Source organism: Sturnus vulgaris, chromosome 3, assembly GCF_052056855.1.
Source record: "Sturnus vulgaris isolate bStuVul1 chromosome 3, bStuVul1.hap1, whole genome shotgun sequence".
Taxonomy (NCBI): Eukaryota; Metazoa; Chordata; class Aves; order Passeriformes; family Sturnidae; genus Sturnus; species Sturnus vulgaris.
The window spans coordinates 55983563-55999844 of NC_142245.1; the positions used below are offsets into that span (position 1 = coordinate 55983563).

The 16282-nt window shown below is 39.3% G+C and overlaps 1 protein-coding gene across 2 annotated transcripts in view; it reads right to left on the reverse strand.

Moving 5' to 3' along the window:
* The window catches only part of TIAM2 (TIAM Rac1 associated GEF 2), a 135834-nt gene that overhangs the window by 25862 nt on the left and 93690 nt on the right, over positions 1-16282 (reverse strand). The window contains exon 15 of one of the 2 annotated variants that reach the window (XM_088161699.1): positions 4704-4807. In XM_088161699.1, the coding sequence (XP_088017825.1) occupies positions 4704-4807 (104 nt within the window). Of the gene's footprint in view, positions 1-2100; positions 2358-4703; positions 4808-16282 lie in introns of those variants that run through there. The other variant, XM_088161701.1, reaches the window with a different exon arrangement.

Below are 16282 nucleotides of genomic sequence, written 5' to 3' on the forward strand. Positions count from 1 at the left end.
CATCCAAAAACAAGACTTCTGAAACACACAAGGACATCTTTTTTCTACCTTCTTTTTGTCTGTTATATCTGTAAAAATGGGCATTCCAAATAGGGCCATCATATTGACCTGAACCTCATCCCCATGACATGCTGAAAGCATTTGATGAAAATGCTCCCTCTTGCAGGAGATGCAGATTTGTGTTTGCCAAAAGTGTCATGACTCTGCTGATCAGACTTGCCACGAATTCTCATTTCCTTATCAGATGAAGGAAAAGGGAACACGGTCATCAAACAGGAGAGGAAGATGAATTATTTGAGGTAATCCAAATAAGCTCAAACTAGGGAAAGTTGTTCTAGAATTTTTAATCACAACTTCCTGTTCATTGCATTAAAAATGGTATTCTAGTGGAAAAAAATGGGTTTTGTCTCTGCAGTGTATACAATCTTTTATTTTTTTAAATTAAGAGGTGATGGGGATAGACTTGTCCTCATATACACATATTCATGTATGATCAATAACCCATGCTGAGAGTAAAGCAACTATTTCAAGAGGCAAGAGCAATGACAATTTCCCCAAGTTTCTATATTCAACTTATTCCCAGGACCAATTTTACTTCATTGTTTGAAAGAAATACAGTAGCATTCAAAGCCTTACAAAATGAAACCAGTTGGCCATTCTTGAAAAAGCCAATTCTTGTTAACATTCAAAGTTTCTCACACAGCAGCTTCCATTTCAGCACCTGCAATGTTAATTTTTGAAGATGCCACCATAAAACCATTCTGTATCCATTGACTGTTTCTGTAATGAATAAAAGCCATCACACCAGCTATTTTTACTGGGTTTCTTGAGTTTCTTAAAGACCTCTAAGATACAGCTGAGGATATAATGTTGTTATGTGAAATATCTGCAGAGAGTATACCCCAAGCTTTTTTCTTATGATCTGTAAAATACTTAAAGTAAAAATACCTCTTCCCCTTCTCACACATGCATTTATATGAAGTTACTTCTTTATGTCTATTAGAATTAAATGTGATTTCAGAAATTTGTCTCTCTGATGACACTCAAAATATTCAAACCAAAAGTCAGATCACAGCATGTCTCTTTCTAGAGACCTTAAAATAATAGGTAATTATATGGTAAAATTTCCCCCTCTAGCTATGTTTTATAAAAGGTTATTTTTAATACACTGAAAATACAAAGTAAAGATAAGCAAATTAGTAACAGACTACTAAATTTAATCTTAAAACAAACGGGCTAGAGAAAACACTTCTAGCCAATATAGTTTGCAATTAGAAATCACAAGCAATTAAAGGAAAAGTTGCATTTTTTGTTCATTTGGCTTCATGCTACTTTGATGTAAAGAGAGTTTGATTCTTGGCAACTGTCAACATACCAGGATTTAAATGAGCACTAGGATCACAGACAATTACTTCTGAAAATGTTTAAACACAACTAAACTCACTTACACCAATAGGCATCCTCAATTCCCAGATTTTCTGAGGTCATATATTCTATTCATATATTCATACTCCAGAACCAAGAACAAGGACAAAATGCTGTTGTCACATAAACAGTATTTTAACACAGTTCAAAAATGTACTACAACACAATGTGTTATAATAGCTATCCCTGTTAAATAAAATTGAAGATAAGGTTAAAGGTATCAAAGTACAAGTGGGGTATCCCAGAGAATACAGAGCTGTCAGAACTAATGTGCATCTGGAATGGATGGTTCTTGATATTTATGTATTTTTAGTATTTTATAAGTTAAGGAACAGCTTCCATTTCCGGAATGATACTAGCCTCTCTTGCTCTCCCAAATGCTTTCATTTCTCAGGTAAAAAAAAAAAAAAATCCATGAATGACTGACTAAATGAAGGCATATTTGAATGTAGTACACATGCAACAAAAAACTTATTTCTCTGAGATTACAAGGCACTTCTGAAATGTCTCACTGTACTTTCAGTCAAGATGATGTCTAACCTCAGCTTGGTATGAGATGAAGAAAATAGTGAAGAACAGACAAATGAAAATGCTCCAAACAAGAAACACAAAATCCAGAAATCAGACATGCAACCATTAAATCCAAAGCTTTAAGACTGTTTTTTCTTTACTTACATGTTATGGGACAAAAATCAACCAAACTTCAAAGGAGCCTGCTCCCTCAGAGCCAAACAATCACATCTACAGTTGCTGTCAACTGGAAAGTGAGCATCTCTAACTGTGTCTCCCCTGAAATAATCCCAAACTGCCTGCTGTTCCAGGCTGTGCTCAGAACCTCTCAGCACCACCAGCCTCTCCTCCACAGAGCTGTGCTTACAGAGCTCCTCTCCCCCATACTGCTGCAGCATCGCCTACTTGCCTACTGCACTAATGGTGTCCACAGGCGTGGGAGGTCAAGTCAGCACATGCAGGAAACAGAAGGCAAAGGGAAAAAAAAATCCACAACCCCAAATCCAGATGCTATGCTTTTCAAGGCTGCACAATTTCCTCAAACTAGCTTTTATTATCAATAGTTGTTGTTCATCTGGTGAGCAGTCCCAAATCACTGCTATAAAAACAGAAATAATTTTAATTCCTATTATACATAATCACAAAACCACATACAATATACACCACCTGAATTTAACTGTTAGGTTTGGGTTTTCTTTACTTCTATATCTTTTAGAGATATCAAAAGGGTCAAGACAAAAAGCTCTGACGGTAATAGGCACCCTCCAACAGAAAGACAGCAATCAATTACAAACCATTTGCAGAAATTGCAGAGCTGTCACAGACTCGTTTACAGCTGCAGTCCAAGTCAGACTGCCTCTGATTGCCAGGCTGTTTTCCACCCTTGTACCTACAAAACCAGGACAGCCTCAGATAATTTTTAAAATTACACTAGCAGACCTGCACGTCAGCTCAAGAAGAGAACTGCAATACAGAATGGGCAATTACTTCAGCAAATCATGCAAAAGCCCTAATAACTGCTGCATCTGACAAATTTAAGGCTGGAGGGAGGGTAGGGAGCAGACCTGTCCATTTTCCCCTCTTTCACTGAGCTTTAATTGCAGCATGTAATTTAGAGCATTGGAGCAAATCTAGTGCATTAAAAGCATCAACTAGTGTACATCAATTGTTCTCTGTGTATTTAAGTCCTCGGAACTCTCCCTAATTTTCTGGCACCTGCTGTATTTGACACAGGCGGTCAGGATTGACTTTGTTCTTCAGCTAAAGCAAAGCTGATGCCCCAGAATCTGTGCCCTCCATCAGGACAGAAGGTCAGCATTTATGTCCACACAGTGCATGGGGGACACTACATACTGCAGATGAGCAGGGCACCCCAGGGTACTCAGGGGATCCTGGCCTGGTGCAAACAGACATCAAAGCATCCTAAGCCTTGGCGTCACCTCTGCTGTGCTTCCACAAAGATCCCCACCCCTAAAGCCAGGCAGAAGTCCTAAACCAGCAGAGCTGAGAAATCCACAATACTCCTTTCAAAGGAACAATGCGTCCTAAGGGGAGAAAATCCAGTGTGTTCTTGTCTGGTTGCAAAGACTTTGTGGAAACATAAGCAACATTTACACAGGATACAGATCATCTCTGTGGGAATCCCCTTGTGCAGAAGATTGGCTAAAGACCCACAATCACTGGGCTTCTCCTCATGCTCTAGGGGAAGGGCATAAAATCACCTATGTAAGACTGAAGGAGGTTACAAAGTAATTAATAAAGTAAGATTAACAGCTCCCCTCGGTAGGTATGGTTAGAGGCACATGTATCTTCCCTATGCCAGTCTTCTGAGTTTTTACATTGCCTCATCTCTACCAATTTTTCATACAACCTAGCACAAGACAGTAATATATTCCAGAACCATAAAAATTCTAACGTCATTCCTGTTATGCAAGAGTGCTAACACAAGTGTTATCACAAATTTGCTTGAAGATACAACCAACTCATCAACAGAATTTTAAAACACATTTCTGTTGTCAGAATGGCAATGCCAGGTAAAATCATGGCCACCAACACAAAAACACTACCCACACTTGCAGTTGGGAGGTTGAAAATATGCACTTGAATTGGACACAAGTTGCAATTTGCCTGATTCAGAGCAAAATGGACAAAAAGCTGCTCTCTGGAGACCAGTGCATTTGAAGGTGAGCACTAGTTCTGGGCATTCCTGCCTCAGCCCCCAAAGTGCTGGCTGAGAGAAGGAAAACCATTAATCCAGCCAAGTCAAGCAGAAACTGCAGACATATAAAGGGTGTCCAAATTAGAGAGTGGCAATCACTGTTTCTCAAACACTGCACCTCTCTAAGTCTGTAGCCCAGTTTAAAGCTACTGACAAGTATTGCTATGGTCACTGCAATATTAACAACAAGCCCTGGAAATATCAGCAAAAAGAGAAGACAAAACAAACTGGATCAATTAGAAAGCTATAGCAGCTTTACTGTTCTCTGCAGGAACTGGGTTCAAACCACACAGAAAAATGAATTTGACAAGTCTCCACCTGCTTGTCATTTGCCATCATCACACTGCTCCTGCAGATGCAGCAGCTGTGCTGTAGATGCTGACCTGTCAGGGTGACCTCAAGATATTAAAACACCAAGTACAGCTAATATGCATACAAATTTTTTCAAATTAATGCCATATGTTAAATTCTTTCCAACAAAACGCAGAGCATTAACGCTACAACACTGCCTTTTGGTTCATAAGGATTGATATGTCAAGTATTTTCTTACCCTGAAGGGTGGATCAGTCTTCTCCCTGTGTGGCACTTGGTCCAGAGTGCCATCAGTACTGCTCCTTTTCAAACTGGATGTGACGTCAGGCACATTACTAAAGTCTGCATTTGAAATAAAACACATAAATAAATTAGAAGGTTATAGGACAGAAATAAGAAAAATATTTGCTCGCGCCTGCCAACACTTTCAGTGCCTAGTACAATTACACCAGCAGGAGAGAATCATAGAATAAATTAGGCTGGAAAAAACCTCTGAGACTATTGAGTCCAACCTATGACCTAACACTACCATGTCAACTAGACCAGGACACTAAGTGCCATGTCTAGAAGAAATACAGAATTTGCAACCATCTCCACCCCTCAGAAAACAATGGGAGAGGTCAAAGCAAGGAGCAGCTATGCCTTGAAGCTCTGCTTTCCAAAGAGCAGCTGGATATCAGAGACAGTCTGAAGCAATGTGCATATCTGATCCACCAAAATAAACCTAACGCTCTTGCTAACAGCGTGCTTTTGAAGGTAGCACACTCTGTGCTGAGACAACCAGTGAAGATTATTAAATGCACTCAGCAGTTCTCCTTGGATGAACACACCATTGTTCGACATGACTTAGTCCTAAATCCTTTAAAGATTTAAGAAGAAAAGATAATTTTGCCCTGGAACAAACACCATAATCCATAATACAAACACAATCCCTTTTGCTTGCAAATAGCTTACTAATTTTCTCAAGTTTGGAGTCCATCTACACAGTAGCTGGCACAATGCAAAAACCAGAGGCAGCACTGCCCTGTTCCTACTTACTGACAGACTGTAGCTTTCAGTAACATTTAAATTTAAACTCAAGAGCTATCCAACAATGCTGAGCCTTCATATAAAAATGATGTTCTTTCTCTTTATATTTCCTCAATTGACTGCTGAAAATCTGCAGAGATGTTCACATGGAAATTCTAATTAAAAATCCTAGAAGTGAAGAAGTGGTTTTTGATCTGCAGTATTATAAATCCATGTAGTTGAAAATTATAAAGCAACCACCAAAAAAAAATTTAAAAAAAAGAAAGAAAAGAAAAAGGAAAAAGGATTTTCAGCAACCTCAGATGGTAAAACAGCAATAAAATAAAGGGGGGGTTAAAGTTTGCTGCTTTGTTTCCTAGCCTTTAAGCCTCCAGAATATAATTTACACTACATTACCACATTTTCAAACTCTTTATCAACACCTACAAATACGGGAGATTTATTTTTAAGTGATAGGTAGGATTCTTATCTAATTGCTGACACCAGCAACTGAAATGGTAATTAAAACAAATACCACCCATCTTCCAGTAAAATCATGACAGCTTGAAATAAAGAAATTGGGAAGGACAACATAATTTAGCTGCCTGGGTGTTACAGTTGTCCTGTCAATGCAGAGCTCCTCTCAGTGAGAATTGACCAACAAGGACTGAAGAAGAGAGGAAAATGGGAATTTAAGGTCCAAAAGAGCACCTTGCAACCCACAAGGAGCCTTCCTGGTAAGACAAAACATGGCTGGCAAACTCCAGAGGTGAGTCATGCAAATAACTCAGCACAATGTCAATTTGAGTTTGTCTGTATGTTATTTAAAGTGCTCAAGTCAAGCTTAGCACATGCCAAAGACTTGACCACATTCTCATTTCCCTATTCTTGCAGAAACAAGGTCTCATCACTTTTCTCCCCTCAGGCTTTTTTATCTTCTCCCAGAGTCAGGTGCAACTCCTGATACGTAAGAGCCTGTTTAACATGCAATACAATACCCCAAGAGTTATCACTTTTGCAGAAAAAAACACATTTTATACAACTCTGCTCCAGCCATCCATCATCTTTAAGACCTTAAGAAAGAATCTGTCTTGTCTATTTCTTTTATTATGCTTTTACATCTCTTCTTCCAACAAGCCTGAATAATTTTCTCCTCCTGTCTGGACTTTTACAGTAATTTTGAGGCTCTCTTCTTTATATGAGTACACATGAATGCCTATTGACTTCCACCATTGTGAACTCCTGGGTAAGCCAACCCCTAAAACTTAAATTGACTTTTAAACAACATTTTCGTCAGGGTAAGATGATGCCAAAGATATTATTTCCTATTGCTTCCCAGTTGAGCTCCTTTTACTTGCCCTCTGGGTTTGAATGCCCTTGTCCCTCCGAACAACTTGCACCTGAGATACATTTTGCAATGGCATAAAGGATCTAGAGTTTGATATCAGGTAGCTAGCTAGTGAGAAAAACCCCTATTTCCCTGATTTTGCACAGTGACCATTAAACATATTTGCCCTTTATGAAGCAGTAAAATTAACTTACACAAGCAACGAAGAGGGAGCACAAATGTGGGAAGAGGAAAATAGGGTAAAACAATCAGCAAACAACACAAATAGAAGAAATCAGCATAACAACACCCAAAGCAGGGAAACAGAATATTGTAATGCTTCTTCCAGATGACCCATCTTTTCCAGCCTTCACCCTCATTTTGTTTTTCCTTTGTAGTCTACAGGACTGTCAGAGGTAGGTCTATACAGTCTTGCCCATTTTTATAGCATTTGCTGTTGGCAGAATGAGTTGCTGACGATGGAGAAGCAACAGTAAATGTTATTTTAAATAGCAAAACCTAAAAAAAGTTAGACGGAAGGAATCCAAGGTGAAAAAAGACATCCTCCTGCATCCTACATTGTATGCAGAACTAATATGGGGAGGGCAGAAAGAAAGGAAGGAAGGATGTATGGGTTGTTGATCAGTTTAGCATCCATATCCTGTCTCCTCTTCCTTCTTTTGCTGTGGAAGGGGACTTCCTTTGGATCTGCTCCTACAAACTATTTCCAAAAAGTGTAGAAGCACCAATATCAGGTGCTTAGCTGCACAGCTCAACCCCCCCAGACCACCACCCTCCAACAAGAAAAAAAAAAAACAAAAAAAAACAAAACCAAAACAAACAAACAAACAAAACAAAACCAAAAAGTATTACCCTAGAGAATGGGTAATTACAAATGCAAAGCTTAAGGACATAAACAAAAGCAAAAAGTTCAATACTGAAATTCTTTCTACTTCCAGTGATAAGTGGAAGGGGATTAGCAAAGCCAAACCCTACAAAATGTATTTTCTTTAAACATTCAAATTTGGATTTAGCTCTACAATATAATTCATAGTATCAAAGATATTCACAAATAGTAATGTGAACAAGTTCTCTTACAGGCTGGTTAACCACTATTCTTTCAGGTAAAACTAGCAACAAAACTGCATAGAATATGCACAAAATTAAGAAAGATACTGCCACTGTGCAAGTACAGATTTGTTCCAGTATATAATATTTTGGTTCTTTGCTGGCCATGAGGATGGAAAAGTATGCAAGGAGACATATGTTCCTAAAAATCCTTGACATTCAAGGTCAAACCAGCACTTCCAGGCTTTTTTTTAAGTCATCATTAAAAAAAAACCCCAAAAAACAACAAACCCCAAACAAACAAACAAAAAAAAAAAAACCAAAACTTTGATGTTACTAGAATTATGTTTCTCTCTACTTAAAGAAAACATGGAATACTTCACTGAAAACATTGCTTCAGAGGCTTTCCAGCATAGTAAATGGTGAGTGTATTATGGCTAAATCTGCCCATACAGCTCCATTACAGTAGTAGATTTGATTTATTCAACTGACGTGTTTGTGATAAAACTGTCTGGAAGAAAAATGGGACTGATAATAATGAGTTAAACAAAACATGGTTTAAATCTTTTAACATAATTTTTCTCTGCTGCAGTACACCTCTCTGTCCTGTTTACACACACACTCATCCTTGGTGAGTTGAAACATTTATCACTTCCAGCTGGGATACAGGAACCTCTGAAGCAGATAACCAGTCTAGCAAACAGGAGTGTCTCCAGGAAAAAAAAAAAAAAAGCTAAGTCAGTGCGGTGGGTTGACCCTAGTTGGACACCAAGTGTCCTCCAAAGCAGCTCAATCACTCCCCTCCTCAGCTGAGCAAAGGAGAGAAATATTATGAAAAGAGTATGGGTTCAGGTGAGCACAGGGAGAGATCATTCACCAGTCACCGTCACAGGCAAAACTGACTCAACTTGGGAAAATTAGTTTAATTCAGTACTAATCAAATCAGAGTAGGATAACGAGAAATAAATCCAAATCTTAACAACATCTTCTCCCTACCCCTCTCTTCCTCCCAGATTTAACTTTGTTTCTGATTTTCTCTCCCTCCTTCCCCTGAGCAGCACAGGGCATCAGGAAATGGGGGGTTGTGATCAGTTCATCACACATCATCTCTACTGCTCCTTACTCCTCATGGGGAGCACTCCTCACACTCTTCCCATGCTCCAGCATGGAGACCCTCCCATGGAAGACAGTCCTCCTTGAACTTCTCCAGCATGACCCCAGCCCATGGGCTGCAGTTTTTCACAGACTTTTCCAGCGTGGGTCCCTCATACAGGGTGCAGGTCTTCTGGAACAAACTGTTCCAGGGTGGATCTCCCACAGGGTCACAGGTCCAGCCAGCTAACCTGCTCCAGTGTGGGCTTCCCATGGGGTCACAGCCTCCTTCCTGCATCCATCTGCTCTGGTGTGGGTCTTCCCCAGGCTGCAGGTGGATCTCTGCTCTGCTATGGATCTCCGTGGGCTGCAGTGGAACAGCTGCCTCCCCATGATCTGCAGCAAGGGCTGCAAGGTCTGCTCCAGCACCTCAGCCTGTCCCAGCCCTTCCTTCTTCACTGACCTTGGTGTCTGCAGAGTTGTTTTTCTCAGATATTCTCACTCCTCCCTCCAGCTGCAATCATGCAGGGCTTTTTCCCCCATCTTAAATACCTTATCCCAGAGGAGCTACCCACCACTGCTGTTGGGCTCAGCCTTGGCCAGTGGTGAGTCCATACTGGAGCCAGCTGGCACTGGGAACCATCTAGAAGCTTCTCACAGAAGCCACCCTTGAAGCCCCCTGCTACCAAAAGCTTGCCACACAAACCCAATACAATCAGCTTGTTGCAAACAAGAAGAGTTGCAACAGAAGAAAAATGCTAGGATTCCCAGAAAAGCACAGGGGAGAAAGCGTGCCTCTAAGTGAAAACTTTAAACTACATCACATGAAATGCATACTAAACATTTTTCTTGGTTTCTAACAAAGAACCGCCAAGTACTAAGAATACCCTCAGCACCTTTACCTACCAAAGGCATCACCAAAGAATGCCATTACTCCTGCAATGTTATGTCTCGCTGGCAGGCAGGTAAGTGCCTCAATCATTCAAGAGAAGTTACAGTGTAACCACTAAAATCTGAGAGAAAACATACTTCTTAAGTCATGTTCCGCACTGCTCACCATTCAATTAAAAGCAGGCACACAGCACACAGATGGGACAGTTGGTTTGAAAAACAAACACATGCAGCATATCCAAGAGCTCTGTATGCCTACGGGAATGTTTCTTCCCATGTTGATGCAGTGATACACGTACAAGTGGTGAATGTGGAAGTTATTCATGTGTTTGTGAGCAGTGAGGTACAGTGGAAACTCATCGTCTAGCAGATGTGTGAGACAATAACAATCTCTGCTGCAATCCCAGCCAAGAATCCAAAGGAAATCAACTGGAAAACATCAACATCGACCATCCGGCAATTCATTTACCATAAAGAAGCCATCAGCAAACGCAAATGTCACTTATGTCTCTCTTCTGTTTAATTAACGAAGAAGCCTTAATTACTTTCAAGTCAAAGATGCTCTTATCAGTTTAGCTGCTCACTGCAAAGGCAAAAATCATCATGACGAGAGAGTAGGAACTGAGGATCCTGTTTCTTTATTCAGTTGTCTTTTCGTAATGCATCAGAACTTGTTCCATTTCAGACTGCTCTCACTGATTAAAAAAATGCCAAATAACCATCACAAGCATGTCAAGTGTTACCAAATGTCAAGCACTGTGTAGGTGGTGTAACCACCTCTTTTTTCAAACTATGGCAAGAAGGAGTGTTTCCACCTGCCACTCCAAAGACAATGATAAATTGAATAATAATTCCTTCTACATCTACATGAGAAGACAACATAAAAAATTTAAATGTATTCTGCCTCTCACTCCAAGACAAACTAAGACCACTTCAGGGCATCATTTTCAGATGTGTGAGGAGCAGCTGCTGTGTGCACTACTTGAAAACTATCCTCAGCTGTAGGAGAGAGAAGGTGAGAGATGAAGCCACATGTTTTGTTGGAATTAGGTGATCCAGGCTGTCTCAGCTAAGGTAAGATGCTTGATTAACAGTAAGCAGCTGCGAGTCTTTCGGGTATCCCTGACTTCACCCGATCCACTTACCACATCACCAAACGTTCCCTACAACAAACAGCTTCTGGCTCCAAAGGCCATGGTAAAGCCAGTCCCACGGGGCTTGGCTGAACCAGGCTGAAATATGTCTGTAATCAACAAGGATGAGCAAGGCAGGACAGCAATTAATGAGCAGAAAGTCTGAGAATGTCTGAGGTGGGTGCAAGCCATACTGCACTCAAACAGCTGAGTGAGGACTAAACTTTAGCTCTCAACATATAAAACCTGGCATATGAAATTGAAACTCAGGAGTGAGGATTTTAGCAAATTATACAGCTGATGATGGGGAAAAGAAGATGAAGCTATACTGCCGGTGAATAACATCCAATAGCTATGTTTAAAGAAAGAATGAGAATGCTGGGGTAATCTAGTTCTAGAAAATACAGATCTATAACCTATGTAGTAACCTTACGTTTTCACAATAAATTCAAGGCAAGAAAAATCAGAAATGTGAAGATAAATGGAATATAACATATATACATTATGAGTAATCAGATTCTGTGAAACTAATCTGACATCTGCCTTTAATAAAATATATTTTTAAAGACAAATATATAGGATAAAAATAATTTTCTGGAAACATAGTTAAAAAAAAACACAACAAAAAAAACCCTAAGAAACTTTTATAATATCCCAAGGGAAATTGTTAGCCAAAATAAAAAGGATAGGAATTAAAACAAGACAGTACTGGCTAGAAGGTAAGATGAGAATAGATTTGTCTGAATTAACTCCTGGGCCTGGGAAGGCTAGATTGTAGATCTTGTCCAAGGTGGGTTTAGGGACTAATTTTATTTGATATTTTAATTATTTGTCTCAGCAAAGAAAGTACAATAGTAAGTACTCCAATAAAATACTTGAATCATTCAAAGTTAATACAGGGCATTAATTAGGAGCATGACTGGAGATACATAAAGAAGATGTGGATGACCTTGAAGAGGAAGGCACAGTCCTAGAATGAAATCACATGGAAGAAAGTTTCAGGGACCTGCAAGAACTATTGCTTCTATAAGCTGTGACTCATGAGCTGGAAACATGAAAGAAAAATGTGGAAGTTTGGAGAAGGGGTTGACAACATGTAGTTGTGAGCTAGAGCTACTTAAGCAATGGCCAAGGCCAGCAGATGCTGATCACTCATTACACTGGCCAGGAATATGTCTATGCTGGCAATTAGAAGTCTGTCTTTCAGCCATCACACAAATAAATTTCTGGAATAGACTTACCTCGGCACAAAGAATGCAAACAATCTATTTTAAAATGGAATAGGATAAATGTAACAATAGGGGTGTCCAAAGCCATAAAAAGCAGAGGATTGGACATGCTGAGTCTGGAAATTCCCATCCTGGGTTTGTCTATCAGCAGCACAGCACAAATATTACACAGATAGATACATACATGATACAGCTGCACAGGTTAAAATAGCCAGAAGCCTCTGCCTCTTCAGTAGAGCACAAGAAATACTTGAAGTTTCATTAACATTGGTGCTTAAAGATCCTGGCAAAGAATGTTTATGACTAAGAGAACATTTATATCACAAGTGCACATGGGTTATGAGCCCCAACAGTTGTCCCACCCCAGTTTCTTGCTGACTCCATCTCTGATGTTCATTAACAACTCCACTGCAACAAATTGATCATTTTCTTGTCTGTAGTTCTCTGGCACTTGAAAGGGAAAGAGGACTCTCACTTCCTGTCCTCTCAGCTGCAGTTTTTAATCTGTAATAGTTAGATGCTGTAGATACAGTGGCACTCAAGCAGTTATGAGGGGCTTGGCCTAGTCTGTAAAAGACTGATATCCTGACCTCAGATCAGAGCAACTGACAGCATTTTTTAAACACTGGCATTGTCCAGGGATTTCAAACAGATGATGCAAAACAGCAATAAGGTGGGCATCAACTTACTTCTGAGAATAGTATTATGAATTTTAGCTTGAAACAAAATAGGATCCACAACTGCAGGAGATCCAGACTGTCCACTAGGAAAGAATTTATTCAATATTTTCACTAATTCCCAAATGTTTTAGAAACCGCCAATAAAACACAACACAGATGATCTTCAGCATGTAGGATATTCTCACACTCCCTATTACAGAGAGTTTCCATAATCAGCTGTATGGTTTATCTGGAAATGAGATATTACATTTGGGTAATAAAGTTAAGCCAGGTGTATGGAAAGCTGCATTTTTTCATTGTTGTGCAAATTCTCCAGCCTGATCAGTTAATTATGATAAGCTTACAGTTCTCATATTCTTCTAGCCAATGTTACTATCAAGAGAAAAGTAAACTTCCAAGAAAAGATAACAAATATTTCCAAAATCCCTAGTGCAAATAATACCAAAGTCTGAGCCAACTCTCAGAAAGGAACAAAGCTTTGGTGGTCTTCATGCCTTCAGACTTACTGAAAAACAGGGAGTGGTAGGTGAACCGTTCCAGCATTGCCTGGAGAAGAGAAGTATCAGCATAATGAGCTCTAAAAATGCTCCCTCAGAGACCAGCACTCATAGTGTCAGTTAAACAGTTCAGCCAGGCAGGTATCATGTGTGTGCTTATTTCTTTTGGTTCTACACAACCAAATACATTTCAGGTTTTCAACAGTATATTTACTCTTTTGTAATGGAGTTGAAAAAATAGATCTGTAAGCATTTCCTTCTGTATCCTTTTCCTTTCTGAAAAACTTCAAGAATTATCTTTCAAAAAGTAACTGTTGATCCAAAGGAATTTATTGAATGGCTTTCAAGAGACATTCTCACAATCTCTGTTAAAGGAGGCATCCAAGTTTTACCAGAGTGATGAAGGGTTCTGAGTTCACTAGTTCAGCTATCAATAACTCATATGGCTTGCTTATGTGAGGATAAGTCTTTTCAGTTCTTTGGCTCGTGTTATCCCCTGGGATCAGCATGGAAGGCGCACCCACCAGTTGGGATATATGACAGAGCCCATACAATCTCTACAGCCCTTTAGATTTTTCTCTAGGTTTCAAAGAACACAATAATTATGGTCATGAAGAAGAAAAGCAGTAAAAGATTCCATGGAAGATTCATTAACTGTTCCACAATGGTCATTTGCACTGGAAAAAATTGCTAATAAAAGTGAGGAGGGTCTAAAAGATGAAGTTGTAGGGATACACCTAGGTAAGTTTAGAGAAGTTGTGATACAAGATGACACTGGAGCTCCAGGGTTTCCATCATGAAGGCCCACATCTGGGTAAACATCAAGAGGTGTTTGGAAACAAAGAATTCTTCAAGGCCTTCAAATAAAAGTAGGCTTTTTTTCTCTAAACAATCTTTGGCCAGAGAAAGATTATTAGAAATTTGTTGATAAGTCAGCTGAGGAAAAATTCAAAGACCATGACACAAGAATGGTCCAGCTCGAGTAACAAGTGGAACTCTAATCTCCAGCTAAGTGGACTGAAAGGTCCTACTTTACCTCATTATTCATCTATTTCCTCGGCATGACATAGTAGCAAATAAACAAACAAATCAATTTTTTGCATTCTTACATCTTACTAGTACAAGCCTGAACATATGAAAAATGGCTCTGCTAAACACTGAGCTTATTCATGAGGAGTTTTTATCGTCACATTTGATTTCTAGGCTGAAAACTGTTTCTAGGTAACTTCTGCATTAAGAAAATAGATTTTTAAGAGAAGGTAAGTAGATTGCAGCCACCGATGAGAAATGTCCATTGAAACACACCCTATTCTCTACCACTTCAAGCTGAAAGCCAAAGCAATTTGGTTCACTTCCCTTCATGAGGCTCTCTATGGATTTGAGCAAGAGACTGAGGTACTATGGACCCCAAGTGCAGATTCCTATTAATCTCCAATTAAGTGAGTGCTCATGTTAGCTCAATTCATGGAATCTGTGTAAATTTTTAACTATTACACAGTGCCAGTCCATTTTTTCCCCAAAGTTGGTACTCACAACATTCACTCCAATGCTGGAATAAATCCAAATTTATTTGTAGGCAGTAACTGGTTACTAACTGTACAGTGGTTTACAGCTTTCATGCTGCTTTACCAACAGTTAAAAAGATAGTGAATTATTAAATTTATTATCAATTCAAAACCACCTTCCTCTTTTTGCCTAGGAAATTTTCAAGTTCTTCTGAAAGCCTTTGAACTAACTTCAGATAACTAGCTCAAATTTTCATTGCTAAATTACCGTGACTTGGATCTACTAGTTCAAGTAAATCCAGTCTCTAGAAAACTGAACATGTTAGAAAAACACAAATAAAATTAACTGAATTTAGTAATTCAGAAATTATTAAATCTCTTTAAGATATTTTGACTTTTATCACTTTATGTGGTCTGAGTGTTTTGTAACCTATCTTGGACTAGCTAGAAGGTAGACTCTCAGGTTAGCTTCAAGGCTATAACAACTGACTCCTTGGTGCAGCTGGAAACTCATTCAGGAATCCCTTCCATATGTTAAAATCTGGGAAGAAAATTAGCATACAGCTGTCATAACATCAGACTTCCTAGACAGAATTCTTAAACACAGAATTACTAGAGGCCTGTCACTAACTAGACTAATTGTTACCAAACAAGACATGCAATTACAGACCAGCCAAGAAGATTCCCTTCATGGCCCCTCTCATCCATATGTTTTGGCTTCAATGAGCAAACCAGGAAACATCAGAAGGTGCTTTACATGCTTCCCAATGTACAATGCAACCAGGCTGCTTCTATTTGCATATGTGATACTGCTTAGACAAAGAGAATTTCCTACTTGTGGTTAGGATCTGAAGTGATCAGTCAGGACAAGTCTTTCTCCTTTGTTCTCACCCTTCAGTGAGGAAAGTGACACTTCTTTTAACATTCCACTTTTTCAAGTATAGAAAAAGGCAGTATGTTCACGCAAATATTCTTGTATCATACGGCTTTCTTAAGACATTTTGGGTGACATGCTGAACAGTGGCTTCACTCCAGTCAGCCACCTACTTGTACAAGTTTGACTTTCTATAGGCTGCTCTATGCTCTCTTATATTTCTTTTTTTCCTAAGTATCTACAGAAACATCCATTTTGATGCTGGAGCAGAGTCCTTTAGATTCCTTTGTTCGTTAACAGCTCATGGTGAGGCAAAATCATTTGACTCATTAGCTAATTCAGTAATCAATAGGAGATACAAATTAGCAACACAATGGGAAATAGTTGCCTGCGTTTCTGTAGCAATGCCTGATTAGTCCCTGCATCTCAAGTGTTTCTATACGGTTATTTAACATTCTAAACTTTCTCTCCCCAAGTAACTGCCTGCTGGGCAGCTGTTCAGCCTTTTCAGTT